The 18,519-nt window shown below is 49.9% G+C and overlaps 6 protein-coding genes across 6 annotated transcripts; 4 read left to right on the forward strand and 2 right to left on the reverse strand.

Moving 5' to 3' along the window:
- The first annotated feature begins 3 nt into the window (after nucleotides 1-3).
- Nucleotides 4-1,952, forward strand: F4812DRAFT_441194 (kinase-like protein). The gene has a single exon (XM_047935216.1). It carries the CDS (start codon nucleotides 354-356, stop codon nucleotides 1,791-1,793), a length of 1,440 nt encoding a protein of 479 aa, XP_047787296.1. The 5' UTR covers nucleotides 4-353; the 3' UTR covers nucleotides 1,794-1,952.
- A 64-nt stretch (nucleotides 1,953-2,016) lies between these two features.
- F4812DRAFT_441196 (uncharacterized protein) lies at nucleotides 2,017-4,192 on the reverse strand. The gene is made up of 2 exons (XM_047935217.1): nucleotides 3,316-4,192; nucleotides 2,017-3,213 (listed from the first exon to the last, which is right to left on the reverse strand). Exons 1-2 carry the CDS (start codon nucleotides 3,440-3,442, stop codon nucleotides 2,480-2,482), a joined length of 861 nt encoding a protein of 286 aa, XP_047787297.1. The 5' UTR covers nucleotides 3,443-4,192; the 3' UTR covers nucleotides 2,017-2,479.
- A 1,593-nt stretch (nucleotides 4,193-5,785) lies between these two features.
- F4812DRAFT_441197 (uncharacterized protein) lies at nucleotides 5,786-8,164 on the forward strand. The gene is made up of 7 exons (XM_047935218.1): nucleotides 5,786-6,236; nucleotides 6,326-6,335; nucleotides 6,398-6,506; nucleotides 6,573-6,625; nucleotides 6,743-7,162; nucleotides 7,234-7,487; nucleotides 7,562-8,164. Exons 1-7 carry the CDS (start codon nucleotides 6,175-6,177, stop codon nucleotides 7,737-7,739), a joined length of 1,086 nt encoding a protein of 361 aa, XP_047787298.1. The 5' UTR covers nucleotides 5,786-6,174; the 3' UTR covers nucleotides 7,740-8,164.
- A 954-nt stretch (nucleotides 8,165-9,118) lies between these two features.
- F4812DRAFT_441200 (uncharacterized protein) lies at nucleotides 9,119-12,791 on the forward strand. The gene is made up of 2 exons (XM_047935220.1): nucleotides 9,119-9,506; nucleotides 9,684-12,791. The coding sequence occupies exons 1-2, from the start codon at nucleotides 9,476-9,478 to the stop codon at nucleotides 12,359-12,361; spliced, it is 2,709 nt and encodes a 902-aa protein (XP_047787299.1). The 5' UTR covers nucleotides 9,119-9,475; the 3' UTR covers nucleotides 12,362-12,791.
- Nucleotides 12,792-13,043: 252 nt separating this feature from the next.
- On the forward strand, nucleotides 13,044-14,604 carry F4812DRAFT_147163 (uncharacterized protein). Its single transcript, XM_047929682.1, has 2 exons — nucleotides 13,044-13,405; nucleotides 13,569-14,604. Exons 1-2 carry the CDS (start codon nucleotides 13,232-13,234, stop codon nucleotides 14,496-14,498), a joined length of 1,104 nt encoding a protein of 367 aa, XP_047787300.1. The 5' UTR covers nucleotides 13,044-13,231; the 3' UTR covers nucleotides 14,499-14,604.
- Nucleotides 14,605-15,271: 667 nt separating this feature from the next.
- On the reverse strand, nucleotides 15,272-17,586 carry F4812DRAFT_462307 (uncharacterized protein; the record flags this gene model as incomplete). The annotated part of the gene is made up of 5 exons (XM_047938014.1): nucleotides 15,272-16,039; nucleotides 16,193-16,423; nucleotides 16,572-16,675; nucleotides 16,807-16,920; nucleotides 17,217-17,586. The coding sequence occupies 5 exons, from the start codon at nucleotides 17,584-17,586 to the stop codon at nucleotides 15,272-15,274; spliced, it is 1,587 nt and encodes a 528-aa protein (XP_047787301.1).
- Nucleotides 17,587-18,519: the final 933 nt, after the last annotated feature.

Consider the following 18,519-nt stretch of genomic DNA (forward strand, 5'->3'; position numbering starts at 1 on the left):
GCTACGAAATTTAGTTCCGAGCATTCCCCGAACATCAAAATTACGTAGGAGGTACCATAGTAGATCCAACCTTCCCTCCATCTTCCATAAAAAAAGGTACCTACCTCCTAACATATAAGTCATATAAATCATATCTTATCCTTATGGAACAATTAGTTATGCATATTTTAGTTTAACGAATCTTATACCAAATGCAAGAATACTTAATCTCCGGTTTACAGGTATAATACAAATAATCAATCTTACCTCTGACACCCTCACGTTTTCATGCGCGACGATACTACGAAACCATACTCTACCATTTCGCACCACCACCCTTACCACGCTAATCATCATCGACACAAATCATAACCATGGCGAGTAAATCTCGCTGGGCGGATACGGAAGAGGACGCAGCTTTAGAAGCAAAGAGGAAGCGCGAAAAGGAGGAGAAGAAACGCTTAAAAGCAGAAAAGGCACAAAAGGCGGAAGCAGAGCGCCGCGCGCAAGCAGAAGCAGCTAGAGAACGAGCCGCCGAAGAACAACAACAGCAACAACAACAACACCTACAACCACCAGACGATAGCATACCACCTACCAAGCGACGGAAAATAACGCCCGAACGAGATGAGCAAGAAAAAGACGGAACAGCCGAAAACGAGAGCAACGCAAAACTGCTGCGCTTCGAGGCCGGCGGCTGGGGCAAGTCGCGAAGCGTGGAGAACTACGATAAGCTGAACGACATCGAGGAGGGGGCGTACGGCTGGGTAGCGCGGGCGAAGGAGATCAAGACGGGCAAGGTAGTAGCGCTGAAGCGACTCAAGTTCGACCCGAACGACACGACGGGCCTGCCGGAGACGGGGCTCCGCGAGATCCAGATCCTCAAGGACTGCTCGCACCGGAACATCGTGTCGCTGCGCGAGGTCGTGGTCGGCGACGACACCTCGCGCATCGAGAACATCTTCCTGGTGCTCGAGTTCCTCGAGCACGACCTCATGTCCGTGCTTGGCGACATGCCCGAGCCCTTCCTCGCCTCCGAGGTCAAGACCCTGCTCCTCCAGCTCGCCAGCGGCGTCGCCTACCTGCACGACCACTGGATCCTGCACCGCGACCTCAAGACCTCCAACCTGCTGCTCAACAACCGCGGCCAGCTCAAGATCGCCGACTTCGGCATGGCCCGCTACGTCGGCGACCCCCCGCCCCCGAAGCTCACCCAGCTCGTCGTCACCCTCTGGTACCGCGCCCCCGAGCTGCTCCTCGGCGCCAAGACCTACGGCGCCGCCGTCGACATGTGGAGCGTCGGCTGCATCTTCGGCGAGCTGCTGACGCGCGAGCCCCTGCTCCAGGGCAAGAACGAGGTCGACGAGCTCGCCAAGATCTTCGAGCTCTGCGGCATCCCGACCGACGACGCCTGGCCCGGCTTCCGCCGCCTGCCCAACGCGCGCCACCTGCGCCTGCCGCCGAGCTCGCGCGCCAACACGCGGCCCGTCGTCCGCGCGCGCTTCCCGCTCCTCACGGCCGCCGGCAGCGCCCTCCTCGCCAGCCTGCTGTCCCTGAACCCGGACCGCCGGCCCTCGGCGCGCGAGATGCTGGACCACGAGTTCTTCCGCCAGGACCCGAAGCCCAAGCACGAGGCCATGTTCCCGACGTTCCCAAGCAAGGCCGGGCAGGAGCGCCGCCGCCGGAGGTCGACCCCGAACGCGCCGGGCCGCGGGCAGAAGGCCGCCGACCTGGGCGCCGTCGATTTCAGCGGGTTGTTCGCGGCGCGGGAGAAGGAGGAGCGGGGAGGTGGGTTCTCGCTTCGGATGGTGTGAAATTTACGACGGGGTAGTTGTTACCTACCTAGGTACCTACACTAGGTTATATATATATATATATAAGGTATATATACCTGCCTCGTATGAAAACTTAATATACCTCGTACTTATGAGGACGAAATGAAATCTATAATATACCAAAACATTGCGAAATACGAAGTCACGCAGAGACAAAAGTTGAGAGAAATTATTTAGCAACCTGATTTGGTGTGTGTATGTATGTGTGTGTGTGTGTGTGTGTGTGTGTTGTCATTAAGAGCTACATAGTTCCGATGCCGTAAGATGTTCTATGTAAATAGAATGTAGGTAAATAAGTAAATAGATCTTTCGCCATTTTTTGAAATCCGTGCCGGAAAGAGTTCTCCTCAATTCATTATTAACAAAAAACGCCACTGCATGATGATGGTTTGTATCCTTAACTTTAAAAAACCCCAGATAGATTAGACGGATGGATTTGCCGTGCTTGAAAAACTTTGCTCTCTTTCTCTCCCTCTCTCTATCTCTTCTTCTTTCTCTTCCTCTCTTCATTAAGATCCTGTCTCGTATTTTCCGAAATATATGCAGTCAGAAATTTACCCATGTCTCTCTTTCTCTTTCTCCATTTTACTGCATCCTCATGAGCAGTAGACCGTGGCATTAGTAGTAGTAGTAGTAATAGCAACTGTAAAACTAACCGGAACTGACTACAGCAACGCAGCAATTCCCGTCACGTACCACGTGAAACTAAGAACGGTGATGATGCTCATGGTTATCGCGAAACCGATAGCCTGGCGGTCGACGTCTCCCAGCGCGCCGCTGCAGGTCGCGCACTTCCATTCGCCGAGATCCTCGTACGGCCGGGCCGTGTACAGGCCGAACTGGAAGCCGTCGAAGGGGGCGAGGTAGCCGGCTTCGGCGGTCGCGTCGACGGAAGAGTCCGAGTCGTGGATCAGCAGGGTGTACTGCGCAACTAACAAAGGGCTGGCCACCGCGCTCTCCGAGTACTTCTCCGTGTCCCAGGTGAAGGTGGCCGTCGGCTCGAACGTCATGTTCTGCGTCAGGGTCCAGGTCTGGGAGGCCGTGGAGCACGAGACCAGCACGTCGATGGCTGTGGGCGTGCCCTGCAGCGAGGTGTAGTTCCAGACCCAGGTGATCGGCGTCGGGTCCCCGATCCTGTAAAGCGTCGTTCCCGCCGTGGTGGCCGGCGTGATCATGGCGACGCCGCCGGCTGGGTCCATAGCATCGTACGTCTTATGCGTGGGCTTGGCGGTGCTATTGCTATGGGGGTTCGCCGAAGCAGTGTTAAGGTTTGTAGTCTGGGGTTTGTCTGATTCGGGTGCTTTGGTAGCCTTGCTGTCGTCCGTCGTTTTCGTCGGCGGCACAGAGCTCTCTTTGTCGGCAGGTGCAGAAGTTTCTGTGGGTGTAGCCGAGGCATCGGCTGTTTCAATGCGCTTGTCAGTCAAATCCAATTCCAAACCCCATTGCTATGTTACCGGAGAATTATATATAGGTTAGATAGGTATATAAATATAATACGTACGCGACGAGTCGTCTTGTCGAACTACAAGCGTGTCTACATCAGGAAGCCAACCAGGCCATGCCGACGTTAGAGGGGTTAAAGCGAGGGCGAGGGTCAAAAATTGACTAAGACTCTGTGCACCCTTCATCTTGATTCAAAACGATGGACTGCCCGATAGAAGGGAGGGTGACGTTTAACAAGCCGATTAAATCCGATGTGGTGCAGGGAATAATTATAAATAAATAAAAAACGCCACAAATAAATAAACACTCGGAAATCCAATGATGACTTCTATTATTTCCTCTCTTTCAAAATTGATCGTGAACGTGAACGAGAAAATTAGTTGCTCGCGTTGTCGCCGCTGCCGCTTCGGTTACTTCGATCGCCCCTATTTTCCTCCCGTTGTTGATACGAGGTGGTGTGGATGCTGGGGAAAACGGTACAAAAACGCAACAAATTCGGATTCCCTTAACAAGCGTATTCGGACGGTGATCGGGAGAGGAGGGGAATTATTACTCAAAACCAAGCGAATGTTGTGGTGAGTTAGTTGAGGGGGGCGTATATTAAAGCGAACGACAGGTTTAACGATGAGGGAAAAATGAGGTTTTGTCAATTCATCGAGGAGAAACGAGAGGGTGGGAAAGGATTTGGGACGAAAGGAAGGATAAGGTAAGGATAAAGTGAATACGAAAAGACGAGATGATGGGCTCACGCTAACGGGGGTTACCACTAAAACGCTTACCGTACATGTAGGTACCTCTTTGCATTTTCCCGCTAAGCCTCTGGAGTTAGAAGATTCGATTCGATTGGCCCGGGGTCGAGCGATGAACACGAAGTGCTTAACAGTGCTTAGCAGCACCATGACATGGGGCTGTCTTACCAGAAAAGGTATGGTGGCATATGGTAGGTGCGCAGGTGCGGTAATCGGGTTACACTACAGGCCCGGGCAAGGCAAGAACAGGGCACCACAAAGGGTATCGCAGGGGCCTACTCCGGTTACTACAGCGGGTGATGACTGGCTGCCAGTGAGATTCCTTCCCTATTAGTTATTCCCTATTAGCGGCGTACCTTAGGGGAAAGTACCCGGAACCTTCCATGAACTTGGATCAGGCGCCACTGTGCCAGGGCTGCTTGATCCAGAACTCGTATCTCAGTGATTCGCATTACGATACTACACTAACCTACCTACCTACATAGTAAGTAGTATTATGTATTCCAGAGTTCTCTTATTCTCTCGTTGGCGGAATTGAATTTATATATGTACGGAATTCCACTTGGCCAACACGAATTCAAGGTTTAACCACCACTACCACTACAATATGTGCTGTAAGTCACCGTACCGAGGTTGTGTCCTACTTTCTAAGACACCAAGTATGTGTTCGACTTTTTAAGATCGGGTGGCATGCCATAAAAAGCGCCTGTCTTGGTGGATCCACACCAACGTCACGTCTTCTAATGTATGTATTAGCCGATAGGTAAAGGCTCGTTAAACCTAAAAATAGGACGGTTTTCCAGTCTTAGCCGCTTGGTTAGTCGAATACCCGAGAAAGAGTCTCTGCTGATCATACAACTTCAGCTCAGTTGACGTTTAGCAAGTTCTACCACACATCAGCTCTAGTGTATTGCCTATCCTACGTTATTTTTGCTTGGCAAAGATATATATCATCAGATTCCAAAGTAAAGCCCAGAAAGACCAACTTGACCTTAGCTTCGAGGAGGATGCTTATATAAAGTACGCGGGGCATCAAACTTTGATCCAGAAGCTTCGCCGAAACATACATATCTCGAAGACGCACTACTGAGCGACTTAGAGATACTCTAGACCCTATTGGCATTGATTGAATCCATAGGTAACACCAAGTCTCTTTCCTCGGTTCCCAGCCTCATAGCTTGGTAGTCGGCATGGGTTTTGACTACCTAAGTTATGAATAATGGGCCAAAGACATTGCCAAATAGAGACTATAGAGTATGTATTAATTTTACGGGTGACTTGTGAGTTTACGTAGTCCAGATATCATTTTAAAGTAGCTCTCTGTAGTGGTTTCTTTCTTGTTCTCAACATGCTTTAGAGTATCGTAAAATTTACCTGCTCGTTGAATAGTGTTATGTGCTGCGGTTAATGGAGTTGTCATCCTATGCGATCGTTATCACCTTATAGAATATGTTGTTAATAAAGTGTTCATGCTAAATGATAAAGAGCTTCCGTTGATGGAGGCCGGATTGTTATTAGATACCTAGTTTACGTATCACTCGTTTCAAAAGCAATTTTCTAGCAATCGGATGATATCCTAGGTTACAAATTTTGATCATTGGGTATAGCTACTTAGAATAGATGATAAGTGTCAAACTTTTTATTTGCGCTTCATAAAATTGATGGGTGTTTGCAGGTACTTTTACAGACATTTCCTATTAGTCCCCGTTAGATATATTGTTTACCCCTCTAGTTCCTTGCCATCCTTATAGTACCTGGACGTTTCATAGGTAAGGTAATGTAGACTGTAAGGGATACATTAGATAGGTACATAAAATAGTTGTTATCGAGCCCCTATTTTATTTTATCTTATTTTATTTTATTGTTATATCATTACGGGCTAATTTCCTACCCGTAACTTGTATTGTGCGTTGCCTAAGTGAGTGCGTTGTTTGATTCCTCGCGTCCACTGCGGTTACCGTAGAACTTCGGTGCTTGTATCAACCCATACAGTACGTGGTTTTGATTTGGAGAGCTGCCTAACTCCTCACCATCTCCTACTTCTCAACGCACAATCGTTGCCATTTCATCCAATAAGCTTTTTCTTCGCCACGTTGAGGAAATTTGTTCTCAGTCTAGCATTTCTTCCCTTCTATTATTTTTTCTGTCTCCTCTGGAGTACCGGTACCATGGCAGCGCCGCGAGATACCGTCGTGCTGGATAGAGCGAACTTTGAGGTTCTTGTGCAACGGTACGTCAATGCGAAGGGAACCCTAAGGAGATTACCAGGCGAGAGGCTGTACCCTTAGCATGGCAAGCTAACATGATATCCTTCGATAGAGCGAAAGCCGTGAGTGGTACCCCTTTATGGCCCAGATGGGTCACCAGCTTCCTGACCTTATTATTACCTAGGTTACCGATTACCAGCTCGGGCGTAATCATACTCTAGTGGAAATGAGTCCGCTTATGTGCCTTCCCATGGACGAGTATGAGGATCTGGTGCTTTCTTATCGCAAACACGGTACCTATATCCCCTCTTTAAATAGCCTGTCCAAGGTCCTCGGGACTTATCCTAACCTCTTGCTAGCAAACCTGGTACGCCGCCTTATGCAAGAAGGCTTGGCCGAGGAGCACCTTGAAGTAAGTGTTACTATCCTTATGAATCTTCTCTGGTTGTGAGGTAAGATCATATCCTGAGGAATTCACCATGGTCACCCCACGTAGCAGAATATATCGTCAGGAGCTAACTAGCAACAGGCCTTAAGTCAGGATGATCCTCATGGACCACAGGCCAGCAAGGTCACGCCCGATATCGTCCCTCGTCCAGTGAGAAGCAACTCATACATCGCTCCTCACAAGCGTAAAGAGGACTATGTACATTCCTCAGACAGTCCAGCAACGTCCAGACCCACGCCATTAGGTATACAGCTACAATCCAAGGAGCCGTGGCGTCATGATACAGATGGAAATAGGGGTCTGGTTAGCCTTTATTTTAAAGGTATTGCGCCCGGTTGTACCTACTGGGACGTCACCAGCGCCATTCGTGGCGGCGCTTTGGCACATATGCGATTGGTACCGGCCACCGAGGAAGGGTTTGTGTCCTTCGTCAAGGAAGAAGAAGCTATGTCGTTTTACTCCCACGTAAGGAAAAACGAGCTCTACATCAAGAATAGAAGGGTTTGTTATATTGACTGCCTGCTTACCTAGGCATTTTCCTTGTTGGGTTGAGTTGTCTAACTATTCACTAGATCAACGTCACATGGGCGAGACATCAACGTTACACCAATGGCGAAGTAGCTGCTCAGATCCGTCGCGGCGCAAGCAGAAACCTCGTTATCACGGACTGCGAAAGGAAGATCACCGAGCGGGAGATTAGAGACGATCTAGAGCATATTGACATGCTTGTCATAATCAAGGTTATATTTCTGAATGGCCATTGCCACATCAAGACCAGTTCGATCTTCGACGCACTCGTTGCTAAGATGTGCATGCAGAGCAGACGGTGAGCTCCCCCTTCCTCCCTAATGACCCCCTTTTTGCGCAAAGCGAACCTGGCTAATAGGTGTTGTCTATTAGAAAGTACAAGCCGTGGACAATTCAATGGGACCGTGATGAATGTTCCGCGCCATATGACGAGCCCCAGGAGTCACGTCCTACAAAGCAGGAGACAGGTACTCCCAAGGAAAAGGTTGCTGGCAGCAGAGGCCACAATCGGTTTGCTTCGCTTCGCAGTGACGATGATGACAATGCATAATAAGGAGGGTCGATTCCGTTGCGTGTTTTATATGAAACCACGATGATACCTATTGTATGGCTGGCTTAGGCCATGCAAGAAAGAGTGTTGTTTTAGGGCTGAGAAGTCTATTGTTTTCTTTTATTGAATTTTCTTTACTTTGCACATTTGCACGAGTTATGAACGAGCTTTTTTTTTATTAGTTGTAGGAAAATTACTAGGTTTAGGTGTGAGCATTTGCAATCGAGTTGTTTGAATGAGAGTGTGCGAGCCACCCCAACTACATGTTGGCATCAGTGTGTCTGTCTAATGCTTGATGAATCTTGTTTCATACCTCATGTATCTACCTAGCATAAGGGCAGGTAGAGGTATCTATCTACCTTATGTACCTACCTACATAGATAAGTGCATAGGAGGTTGCTAATTCATATGTTCATATGTACCCCTAACCAGACTTACATTCTTCTAGAGCGATTCACTGATTACTGGCTGTCACAATCCTTGCCGAAAATTAAGGACCCTGTTTTCCAAGCCCACTTTGGTCCCGGTACTACGGCACCTCTGTGGAGCTTGCGTAACAACCCCAAGGAGCTAATCCCGGGAGTTATTTTTAGAATGCAGCAAGATAAATGACCTAGGTACCTGATGTATATGAATCTTCAATAAATACCTATAGTACCTACTTAGGTAATGATACCTCTAATGAGACACAAAATACCTGTGATTCTCGTTTGTAGTCGGGTAAGTTGTTAGACCGGACCTGGGTTATATACCTTATGCAAAGCAAGTATTGACAGTTGAACTTTTCTATATAGAAGCACAACTTATGATAGTACCCAAGTAGGCCAATACATTATGTCCATCAATATGGATTCGATTCCATATAGCCCGTAAATTCTGAGGTATTACGTAGGGCCAAATGTAATACATGTCCTTATTACCTATTGTTCATGTTCAGTACATATCATTTGTCGGAAGAGTCAATTCTTGTTCTTGTAGTTAAAATCATACGCCACAATAACTTGAAATAGTTTCATATGCAATCTTTAGAGGAAACCTTGATAACTCTTATGGGGTTTGTTTGTTAATCTAGCAATAGAAACAATGAGCAATGCAACTATCTCTCAAGTTCTTGAAATGCGACCGTGGATAAAATTACATAAATTACAAAGAGATCTAAGGTTCATTTCATGTCCAACTGAAAATTCTTGCTGCACAGCTGCCCAGGTGGGGTACATATGTACCTGTGTACGTAATTTTACTGTGCTGTGTACATGTGTTGTACCTTGTATAAGGGGCTTGGCAGGTTCCAGATGCAATCAGCACTGGCCACGTTCTACAACTTTTAAGCTTATCAGCCACAAACACCTCATTATCGTTCTTCGCTCCCCACATCGGCAGATCCAACCTACCTAACTGTCAACTCAGCAACTCCCAAAAGACTCTCCATTCACTTCTCATCATTCCTTTTTTTTACGCAGCACCAAGAACCTGACTTGCAATCAATCATATATCATATTTCAAAGTGACTCATCAAATTATTATTCAATTGATAATAGTATATTTTTGTTTTTTTCGTTTCGGTTTTCTTTTTTCTTTTTTCCAGCGTAGCCGCGCCTGTCCAGCTTTAAAAGGCAAGCAACCACGCCACCCCTCACCTAACGCCTACTTATCGCGCCGTCCTATAATTGGTCGGCATTCTACTTCAACACAACATTCTGCCCAACCTGTGGTCATGCAAGGAAGTAAAGTTCAGTATGGCGCAAGACAAAATGACATTAGAAGACTGTACGTATCGCCGCTTTCTTAATTTGCTCTCCTAGAGGTGATATCCTTTTGATCTCGATCTGTCATGATCTTGGCCGTTGATCTGGCCGTTGATGCTAGCGCGGCGTTCAAGCGCGTCATATTTATTCATGAGGTTCGCTTGAGGTTCGCGAGGTATTGGCTAACATCGTTTCTTAGGGCTGGACGACCTCTGCGTCCGATTCATCATAAACCTCCCCCGAGAAGACCTCTCCTCAGTAGCACGTATCTGCTTCCAAATTGAAGAAGCACAATGGTTTTACGAAGATTTCATCCGACCTCTAGATCCTACCCTACCCTCCATGTCCCTGCGGAGCTTTAGTCTTAAAATGTTCCAGCACTGCCCTCTACTTGCTTCCTTCTCCGCAGATGTTCACATCAAAGCTTTTGAAGAGTTTATGCAGTACAAGACAAGGGTTCCCGTTCGGGGAGCAGTTATGCTCAACGATAATATGGATGCCGCCGTTCTCGTCCGGGGTTACAAGAAAGGAGCGAGTTGGAGTTTCCCACGAGGAAAAATAAATAAAGACGAAGACGATCTTGACTGCGCTATTCGTGAGGTTTACGAAGAGACGGGCTATGATCTCCGGGAAGCTGGTCTTGTTGAGAAGAATGAACCAGTCCACCCCCTCGAGGTTACTATGCATGACCAACAGGTCCGGCTCTATGTGTTTCGCGGCATACCGGAGGATACTATCTTTGAAACAAGGACCAGGAAGGAAATCGGCGGTATCAAGTGGTACAAAGTAGAAGAACTACCGGCGTATCGCAAGAAGAAGGGGGCTGGCAAGAATGGGGTTGGAGGCCCGTCCAATGAGAAGTTTTACATGGTCGCCCCGTTCATGGTCCAGCTACGACAATGGGTAATGAAACAAAAGAAGCTAGACGCGCAGAAATTTGGACATCCCAACGCTCATAACCATCCACAGCTCTACGAGGAGAATTTCACAGATGACAATATCGCCCACCAACCAGTCCAGGTACCACCCACCGCAGGCTCGAACTTGGAATACATCGATAGTGCAACAAAGGAGCTGCATAGGTTGCTCAAGGTTAAACCACCTACCCAGGGTCTTCAAATATTATCGCCGACTTCAGACCAGCAAGCTGGACAGGCTCTACTGTCTCTACTACGACCAAAGGCATCAAATGATGAGGAAGCGTCTCGACAAGCACAAGGAGGGAACACTCGTATACCATTTGATCCCTCCTCTAGCAAAGCCCCTGAACCCGTGGCTCCGCCGCATCATCATCACCATCACGAACAACATATACCTGTCTCCAGTTTCGCAGGAGTGCGGCACGTTCCGGCGAATCTAAACCTACATTATGGAACATCACGACTGGCAAGCGAAGCAAACCCGAACCCAAGCTACGCTCAACATCGGGCCCGCCCACACGTCAACATCACTACGGAGCTTCCTGGCCCTCCATCGTCCCTAGAACAACCTCGTCAACCACAGAAAGAGCCGGTACAACTCGTTCACCCTCAGCCGTTACCACCGCAGGTACAAAAAGCTATGCTCCTGCGTGGCATGGCTTCTTCCCCACAGGTTACAGATAATACGGCTGGCCGACCAGGACTTCCCAGAGCACCCCAAGGAAACCAAGGTAATCAATACGGTACATACGGTCCCCAGGCTCACAACTATGGCCCGCAAGGTTTGTACCCTGAGGGGATACCGCCTACTGAGCTACCTGCGCATCCAGCCAACTTGTTGAATGTCCTAAAGGGTGGCACAGCACAACCAGATGTGAATCAAGGTCTTGTGCCGGAACTACCAGGACAGGCTGCGAACATGCCAATGGCCCCAAACCCTCAACACCACTTCCCCGCACCGGGTAATGCGTTTGCTAGCCAATACGAAGCTACGGCCATGCTTTCTAGCCTGAACAATCTATCAATAAATAATGGTCATGCCATATCATCAGGGCCATCATCAGGGCCTGGAGCTAGACCTAACCTCCCGACCGATAAACATCGCACAGATCTCCTCAATATGTTCAAGAAGACGGAGTCGTTGGCATCACAAAATGAGGTGGATAGGGAGATGGTAGCCCAACGATCTTCCCGATTAAGCGAAGGCGAGAGGCAACAATGGCCTAGCCAGTCTCACTCCACTGCTGGTTCCGTACGATCTGCGGCCCACGAGAATAATCGTCCCGTGCAAATGAACCCCGAAGCTAACCTTCCGTTCCGAGCACTTACCATATTGTCTCGGCCTCAACCCGGGCAACAGTCGCCGACTCAGAATAGGGTAGCTTCGGCTACCGGGTCAGAAACAGGTCGATATCCAGCTACGACGTCGCAGCTTAGTCACAGGTCGTTCAACAGGGCGTCGCCCCCTTATACGAATTCGTCCCCAAGACCTTATCAGTTGGTGCCGCAGAAGACGCAACAATTGGGGCGGTCATCACCGCGGACCTACGCAGATTCAACTCACTCTTACCCATACGGCACCTCGCAAGGGAGTCAGCACAATGCACTATCGCTACTTCAAGGTCCCCCTTCTGCATCAGCATTACCAGTTCCGGGTAGCATACAGTTTCGACAAGACTCGACTGCGGAGCAGAAGAGCACACTTTTATCGCTCTTTGGAAAATCACCTTCGAATTTCGAACAGACCAAAGGGAAAGAGCCAGCGAGTGTCGACCAATTCGGTGCCAGCGCAGCGCCACGATCTCGGCTGGGCTCAGTTGCTTCTAGCGGAGGCGATGGGAGATCGGGCTTGCGGGGGAGCGTATCGACGCGTGAGAGCCAGGCTCCCTTGTCGTCAGCAGATCGGAACTTCCTATTAAATTTCTTAGAGAACGCATCTAACAGTGCTTCGCGTTGATGGTGCGTATTCGCTCAGGAAGGGTCATAGAATAAAGGGCTTTATGATCTAAGGATGGGCGGATTTTCAGATGGAGGCGGGAAATAAGAAATATGGGAAGGTTAGCTCTCAGGGGGCTAGCGATGAGCATCAGTATACCCCCCTATCAATGCAAGCTAGAAAATTGCATTGCTAATATATAGGCGTCGGAACTTTCTTTTTCTTCTCCGGGAGCTACATGATTTTAAAGCCTTATATGCGATAGTATTTGCGAATCTTTTCATCTTATTTGTGGATGAAGATGATGATACCATATGCAGTGCAGCTTTGTTTTTACGCGTTTACTTTAATATACTTGTTATCCACATTACCAATCTCGATGCATCTACTGTAAGTTGATGTGTTATTCCGAAGATTCACTAACTTTATTCTTGGATTTGCCTTCTTCACTATTAGGTATATTTTATTATCTGGTTCATGTTGTGTCACTGAAGTATGTAAACCGATTTGATCTACATAGTACGGAGTAGATACCGGAGGGAAAGTGCTCCCATTATTTTAGGTAAGTTGTCATCACATGCGACTGCTAAGAATAGTACGTAGCCTTAAGCTGAGAACCCGGGTGCCCCACCAACGGAACTAGTAGTTTACCTGGTACCTTTTAGATATGTATACATCATATGTACAAAATGTACAAAGAACGCGTGCGTTGTCTTACCAACTCGACAACCTCCAAACGTTAACAAAACAAAGCTCCTCTTAACTTACTCAATCGCTGACATTCTTTGGGTTTTACCACCATCTTCCGTCCAAGATAAAGCACCTACCTATACTTACAATAACTAAGGCTTACTTACCACTACCACCACCACCAACTTTTTTCCCCCAAAAATGGCGCGACTAGCCCAGGCGCCCATCACCCCGAAGCGAACTATCTCCAACCCGGACCCCCTGCCGGACCTGAACCGCCTCCTCGACCGCCTGCAGGCGAACATCCTCCGCGCCGACGCCGAGCGCGAGCACCGGCTGCGGACGAGCGAATACGAGCGTGCCAAAGCCAGAGTCGTACGTCTTTCATCCAACCCCATTGTCGTTCTAAATAACATGACATAAATAATAAATAAAATATATAAATAAATACCTTTGGGGGGTGGGGGTCTACGCATGTGGTTCGTTAGATACCTAGGCTAACTCGGCACGCCGCTACTTCTTTTTCGTCTCGCTGCAGAACATCGACTACGCCCGGTCCCTGCTGACCAAGCTAGAGCACGACGCGCTCGCGATCAAGGTGCACACGCGGCGCCAGGACGCGCAGAACGACCTGAACGGCAAGCGGGAGGTCCTGGAGCAGATCGCGGAGAGGTTCCGCGAGATGGAGGACGGCGCCGCGGATAGCGACGGGGATAGTTCCGAGGGGGCCGAGGAGGACCTGCTCGCCGACATCATCAATACGCCTAGCGAGAGCGTAGAGTCGGCTTCGGCGGCGGGCCGGCGGGGAGATGATGATGATGATGATGACAGTTATGTCGAGGATGTAGGACAGCAGGACGACAACGCGGAGGTGGAGAGGGAGGAGGAGGAGTCTTTCCTTTCGGAGTCGCGAATTACGGATCATCGTATACAACCATCCAGCGCACCACAAACGCACCAAGCAACACCGACAGCGACGGCCCCCGGAACCAGCACATCGCAGACGCTACGGCCTCGCGGCAGCGCTCCCCAGCAAGCCCCCGCCTCATCCGACACCGCCACAGCAACGACCACGAGCGCGCTGCGCACGCAGCTCTTCGGCACGCGTCCGGAAGCGTCCGCCACCACCACAGCCGCCACCATCACCTCAGAAGCGATCCTGGACCTCCACCGCGCGGAGCAGGAGCACCTAACGGCGTCGATGGTCAGCATGGCGCGCGCGCTGAAGCAGTCGACGCACCGGTTCGCGGCGTCGCTGCGCGAGGACGAGGACGTGGTGCGCGCGGCGGGCGCTAACCTCGCGCGCAACGAGCGCGGGCTGGGCGCCGTCGCCGGCCGCATGGGCGCGCTGCGGCGCGTGACCGAGGGCAAGGGGTGGTGGGGAAGGGTCCTGCTGTACGCGTGGATCGCGGGGCTCGCGGTGTTCGCGGTGCTGCTTGTTTTCGCGTTTCCGAAGCTGAGGTTTTAAAGGTTTTTTTTTTAATTTATTTATTTATTCTTAAAGAGGTTGGAAGCGTGTAAAGGATGAAGGATGAGAGAGAGAAATAAAAGATGATAATCACTTCAAAAGGGGGAGAGGGGGGAAATAGGTTCGAGTGAAAAGGGAGGGTCGATGTTTAAGTTGTCGGAAAAGAAAAGGATGAGTTCTATGATTTCTTCACCAAAGTTTTCGGCGATGGATGGATGGAACGACGCATTTGTATGGGCTGGGCTGGGCGAGCTGGTCTAACTTTCTAATTTGGCAAGCAAGGCGTTTTGCGCTGCGATACGGTATACTACGTTGTTGTGTTGTGTTGTGTTGCGGTTACGTTACGTTAAGCTTAAGGGGGACAACAACTTGACAGTTTGACAGCTCGACTCTAGGAATTCAATCGCATCGTGTTGTTGTTGTTCAACTATCCAACCCCTAAGGGCGCCCCCCCCAAAAAAACAGCTGTCTATCTAAAATAAGCTATTGGAAGAAATATGAAATAGCAAGAAGCTCATCCCATTTTCTGGGGGGTTTGGATGGTGGTGGTAAAAATCTCTCGCTCATGGGGTGGGCGAGTCCCCAGGGTTATTCGAAGAAAAGGCGATATAAAAATAACAATAATGAAAATCGCCGTTTCTCTTCTTCCACTCCGGGGTATCAATCCATCCCTTCAATAATCCACCCGCCTCCTCCTCCTCCTCCTCCTTATCCTTCTCATCCTCCTCGTCGTCCTCCACGACTCGACTTACTCGCCATCGCCACGTCCCTCGCTAGACTCCCCCCTCCCCCGCCCGCTCTCCACGCTCGGCGGTGGTGGCGCCAGCAAGCTCGCGCTCCTGCAGGGCACGAGCTACTGCTGCCGCCTCCGCCGCCTTCCGCCTGTAGTAGCGCTGGGCGCGGAGCACATTGGCGAGTTCGGGGGGACACTTGGGACGGGTGTCCGGCTTTTTGTCTCCCTCCTCCTCCTCCCTCTTCTCTTCCTTTCCCTCCTCTCCCTCTCTCTCCTTCAGCTTTGTCTTCGTCTTTGCCTTCGTCTCCGCTTCCTCGTCCTCCTTTTGACTACGCAGCCGCTTCTCGCTGGCACTGCTCTTGCTGTTCCGGACGGACTCCACGGGACTCTGGCCCTTATTATGGTTGCTGCGGTGGACGGGCTGGTCCGGGGCAGACGCCTGCTGTTGAGCCGCTTTTTCCTTCTCCTCCTCCACCACCACCTCCCTCTCCTTCGCTTTCTCTACGCACAGGCGCTTCCCGCCGCCGCTGCTCTGGAAAGAGTCCAAAGACCCCTTCCGCTTGCGGCCAGCGGGCTTTTCGGGAAGCGCCGTGGCAGTCTTGCGGGCATCTTCCTTCTCCTTCTCCGTACACGCCCGCTTCCCCCTACCGCTGCTGCTCGGGTCCGGGACAGGAGACTCCTTGCGCTTGCGGCCGGTGGGCCCGACAAGTGCTGTCCCCTGGACACCCGGCGCCGCGATAGGCGAGGCTGACGTAGGGGTCTGGAGTCGAGGTTTAAGGACGCCGACGGGCTTTCCTCCCGTCTGATTCTCGCGAATTCGTTTGTCAGCAAATCTCGCGCACATTTATATATAGGTCAGGTATGCATTAGGCATATCTTAAGACGATTCTAGGACTTGAGAAGAAAAGACAAAAAGGAAGAAGTAAAAGAAGGGTCAGAGGGGGAAGGGCAGTCTACTTACGGGAGGCTTGTACTGGAACTTGCTCTTCTCGGTGGTGCCCGCGCCGGCGATGCGGTCGTCCCAGCACAGGCCGGTCTTCTGGTAGAAGAAGCGCTTGAAGTCGGCCAGGGCGCGGCCCATCTCGACGGGGTCCTCGCGCGGGCGGTAGACGGTCGGGCGGTTGTCGCGCGGCTTCTTGTAGTACTTGGCCGCGAATACGTATAGGTGGGGCCAGGCGTTGGATTCCCAGAGCTGAGGAGGGGGGAAGTTAGTTAGTTGACGGTGATCAGTTGGGAGGGAGAGTGAATGGATGATAATGATGATGATGATGATAAAGGGGGCAATGGGAAAAGGGGGGAGAGAAAGGGGGAGGGGGGAGAAAAAAGGTGGGGATACGTACGAAAAGCTGGTACTTCTGGCCGACGTTGCCAGTCTCCTCGTCGTCCCGAGTCAGGGTGATCTCGTAGCGGAAAAACGTCTTGTCTCGATAGACGTGGTAGAGATCTAAAAAGAAGAAAAGAAAAACGGAGTCAGTTCTCTCTCATCATTCTGCTTCCTTGGTTGCCAGGTACCTCTAGAAGAAGAAAGGAGCGATCCAAGGCTAGAATGGAGAAGGGGGGGGAGGGGGGGCTTACTTGTGTTTACGAAGGTCTTGCCTTCTTCGATGCCCTTTTGTATCTTGGCATCGAGCGCCTTCTTGGCGTTGGCCTTGATGTCGGCGTTTTTGAGCGAGTAGTCCAACTCGTTCACTGCGATAACAACAAGATACGGTCAGTATTTGTACAAGGGCCACCTTGTGCGATGATATTGGCCATCGGCTGCTCTTAATTGTATAAGAGTATCGAACAATCACGGATAAGGTTGCAAGGGTCACCATCCCATATAAGACTTTTACCACCAGTCATGAAGACCTCTTATAGATGGAACATAGGTAGTAGACATTCTAGCGAAAGCAACAAATCACGCAAGAGAAGAAACAAAAGAATAAGAAAAGGCGAAGGGAAGGGAAGAGATAGAGAAAAAAAAAGAAAGGAAAAAAACTCACGTCGTCGCTTCTTAGCAAGCGAGTCCTCGAACCAATCCTTCGTCACGACGTACGCGCCGGTCTTGAGCGCCTTCTTAACGGTGGGCAGCCTGGCGTTGTACTGGCCCGGGGTGGCGAGGACGTGGGTGACCTTTTTGTCGCCGACGCCGTTGCCGAACTCGCCGCCGCTGTAGGCCGTCCAGCGCGCGACGTTCGCGCACGTCCAGTCCCCGCCCAGCGTCCCCGCGAGGCTGATCTTGCAGTTGGCAAACACCTTCGAGGACGAGGACGAGGACGAGGAGGCGCCGCCGTTACCCTTTCCTTTGTTCTTCGCCTGAGCCTTGGAAGGGGCTTTGGTGGTGGAGGAGGTGGTGGTGTTAGTGGCAGGCATTGTTGTGAGGAAGGATTGGATAGGATGGGATAAGAGAGGATAGAAGAAGAGGAGGATGTGTTTGTGTTGTGTTGTGCGAGTATGAATATTGATATGGATATGGATATGGATAAGAATAGGTATGAATATCAATACGGAAATAGGATATGGATGTGTGTTGAAAAGAAGATATTGTGTATTGTTAGAAAAAGTGAGTTGCTCTGCAGTATGGTTGTCGTAAAAGCTGCTGGCTAATTGTGGGAAGAAAAAAGAGAGAAGAAAAGTACGTGAAGTAAGTACCTACGTAGACCACGCTGTCGCTTTGGAAGGTGGAAGGAAGGAAGGAGGGGGTAGATGCCTAAGAAAGTTGTTACGGGCAATCACTACTGGCAACTGCTGGTTAGGTGGTTTGGGGCGCCAGCAAGATACGAGATAGCAGGTGCATGGAAGGTACATACATAGGTACCTACCTCCTGAAGGTGTATATCTGCCACCAACCCCCCAGCTCATAAAAGTGCCTGACCAAATCCAAGTCAGAGCTTTTTATCAGCCCGGACTCATCGCACAATCTACCAACAGTCATAATTAACCAAGAAGATGGGATTCGTGATACTTGAAATCCCACCTCCTATTCTACATCTCGTCGAAAGGCTTTGCTATGCGGTAACAGGGACTCGTAAGTATTCCCTCGGAGGTGAAAGTACCATAAATGCCAGCAATGGCAGAATATCACTAGTGCAAATAAGACCCGAATATAAAATATTACATGAGGAAACTCGAAACCGTAGCAGCTAGTCAATATCCACAATGCCGTCTCTGGTAAGATCCATACATACCAACTTATTTTATTTTATTTTGTTTTACACAAATAGAACATGGAATAAAATACCTATGTGCCCTTATCTATGCTATGTATTCAACATACCTAGGTATCTACCAGGTACCTAATAAACG

This window comes from Daldinia caldariorum (genome assembly GCF_022478825.1).
Source record: "Daldinia caldariorum strain CBS 122874 unplaced genomic scaffold F4812scaffold_17, whole genome shotgun sequence".
Lineage (NCBI taxonomy): Eukaryota > Fungi > Ascomycota > Sordariomycetes > Xylariales > Hypoxylaceae > Daldinia > Daldinia caldariorum.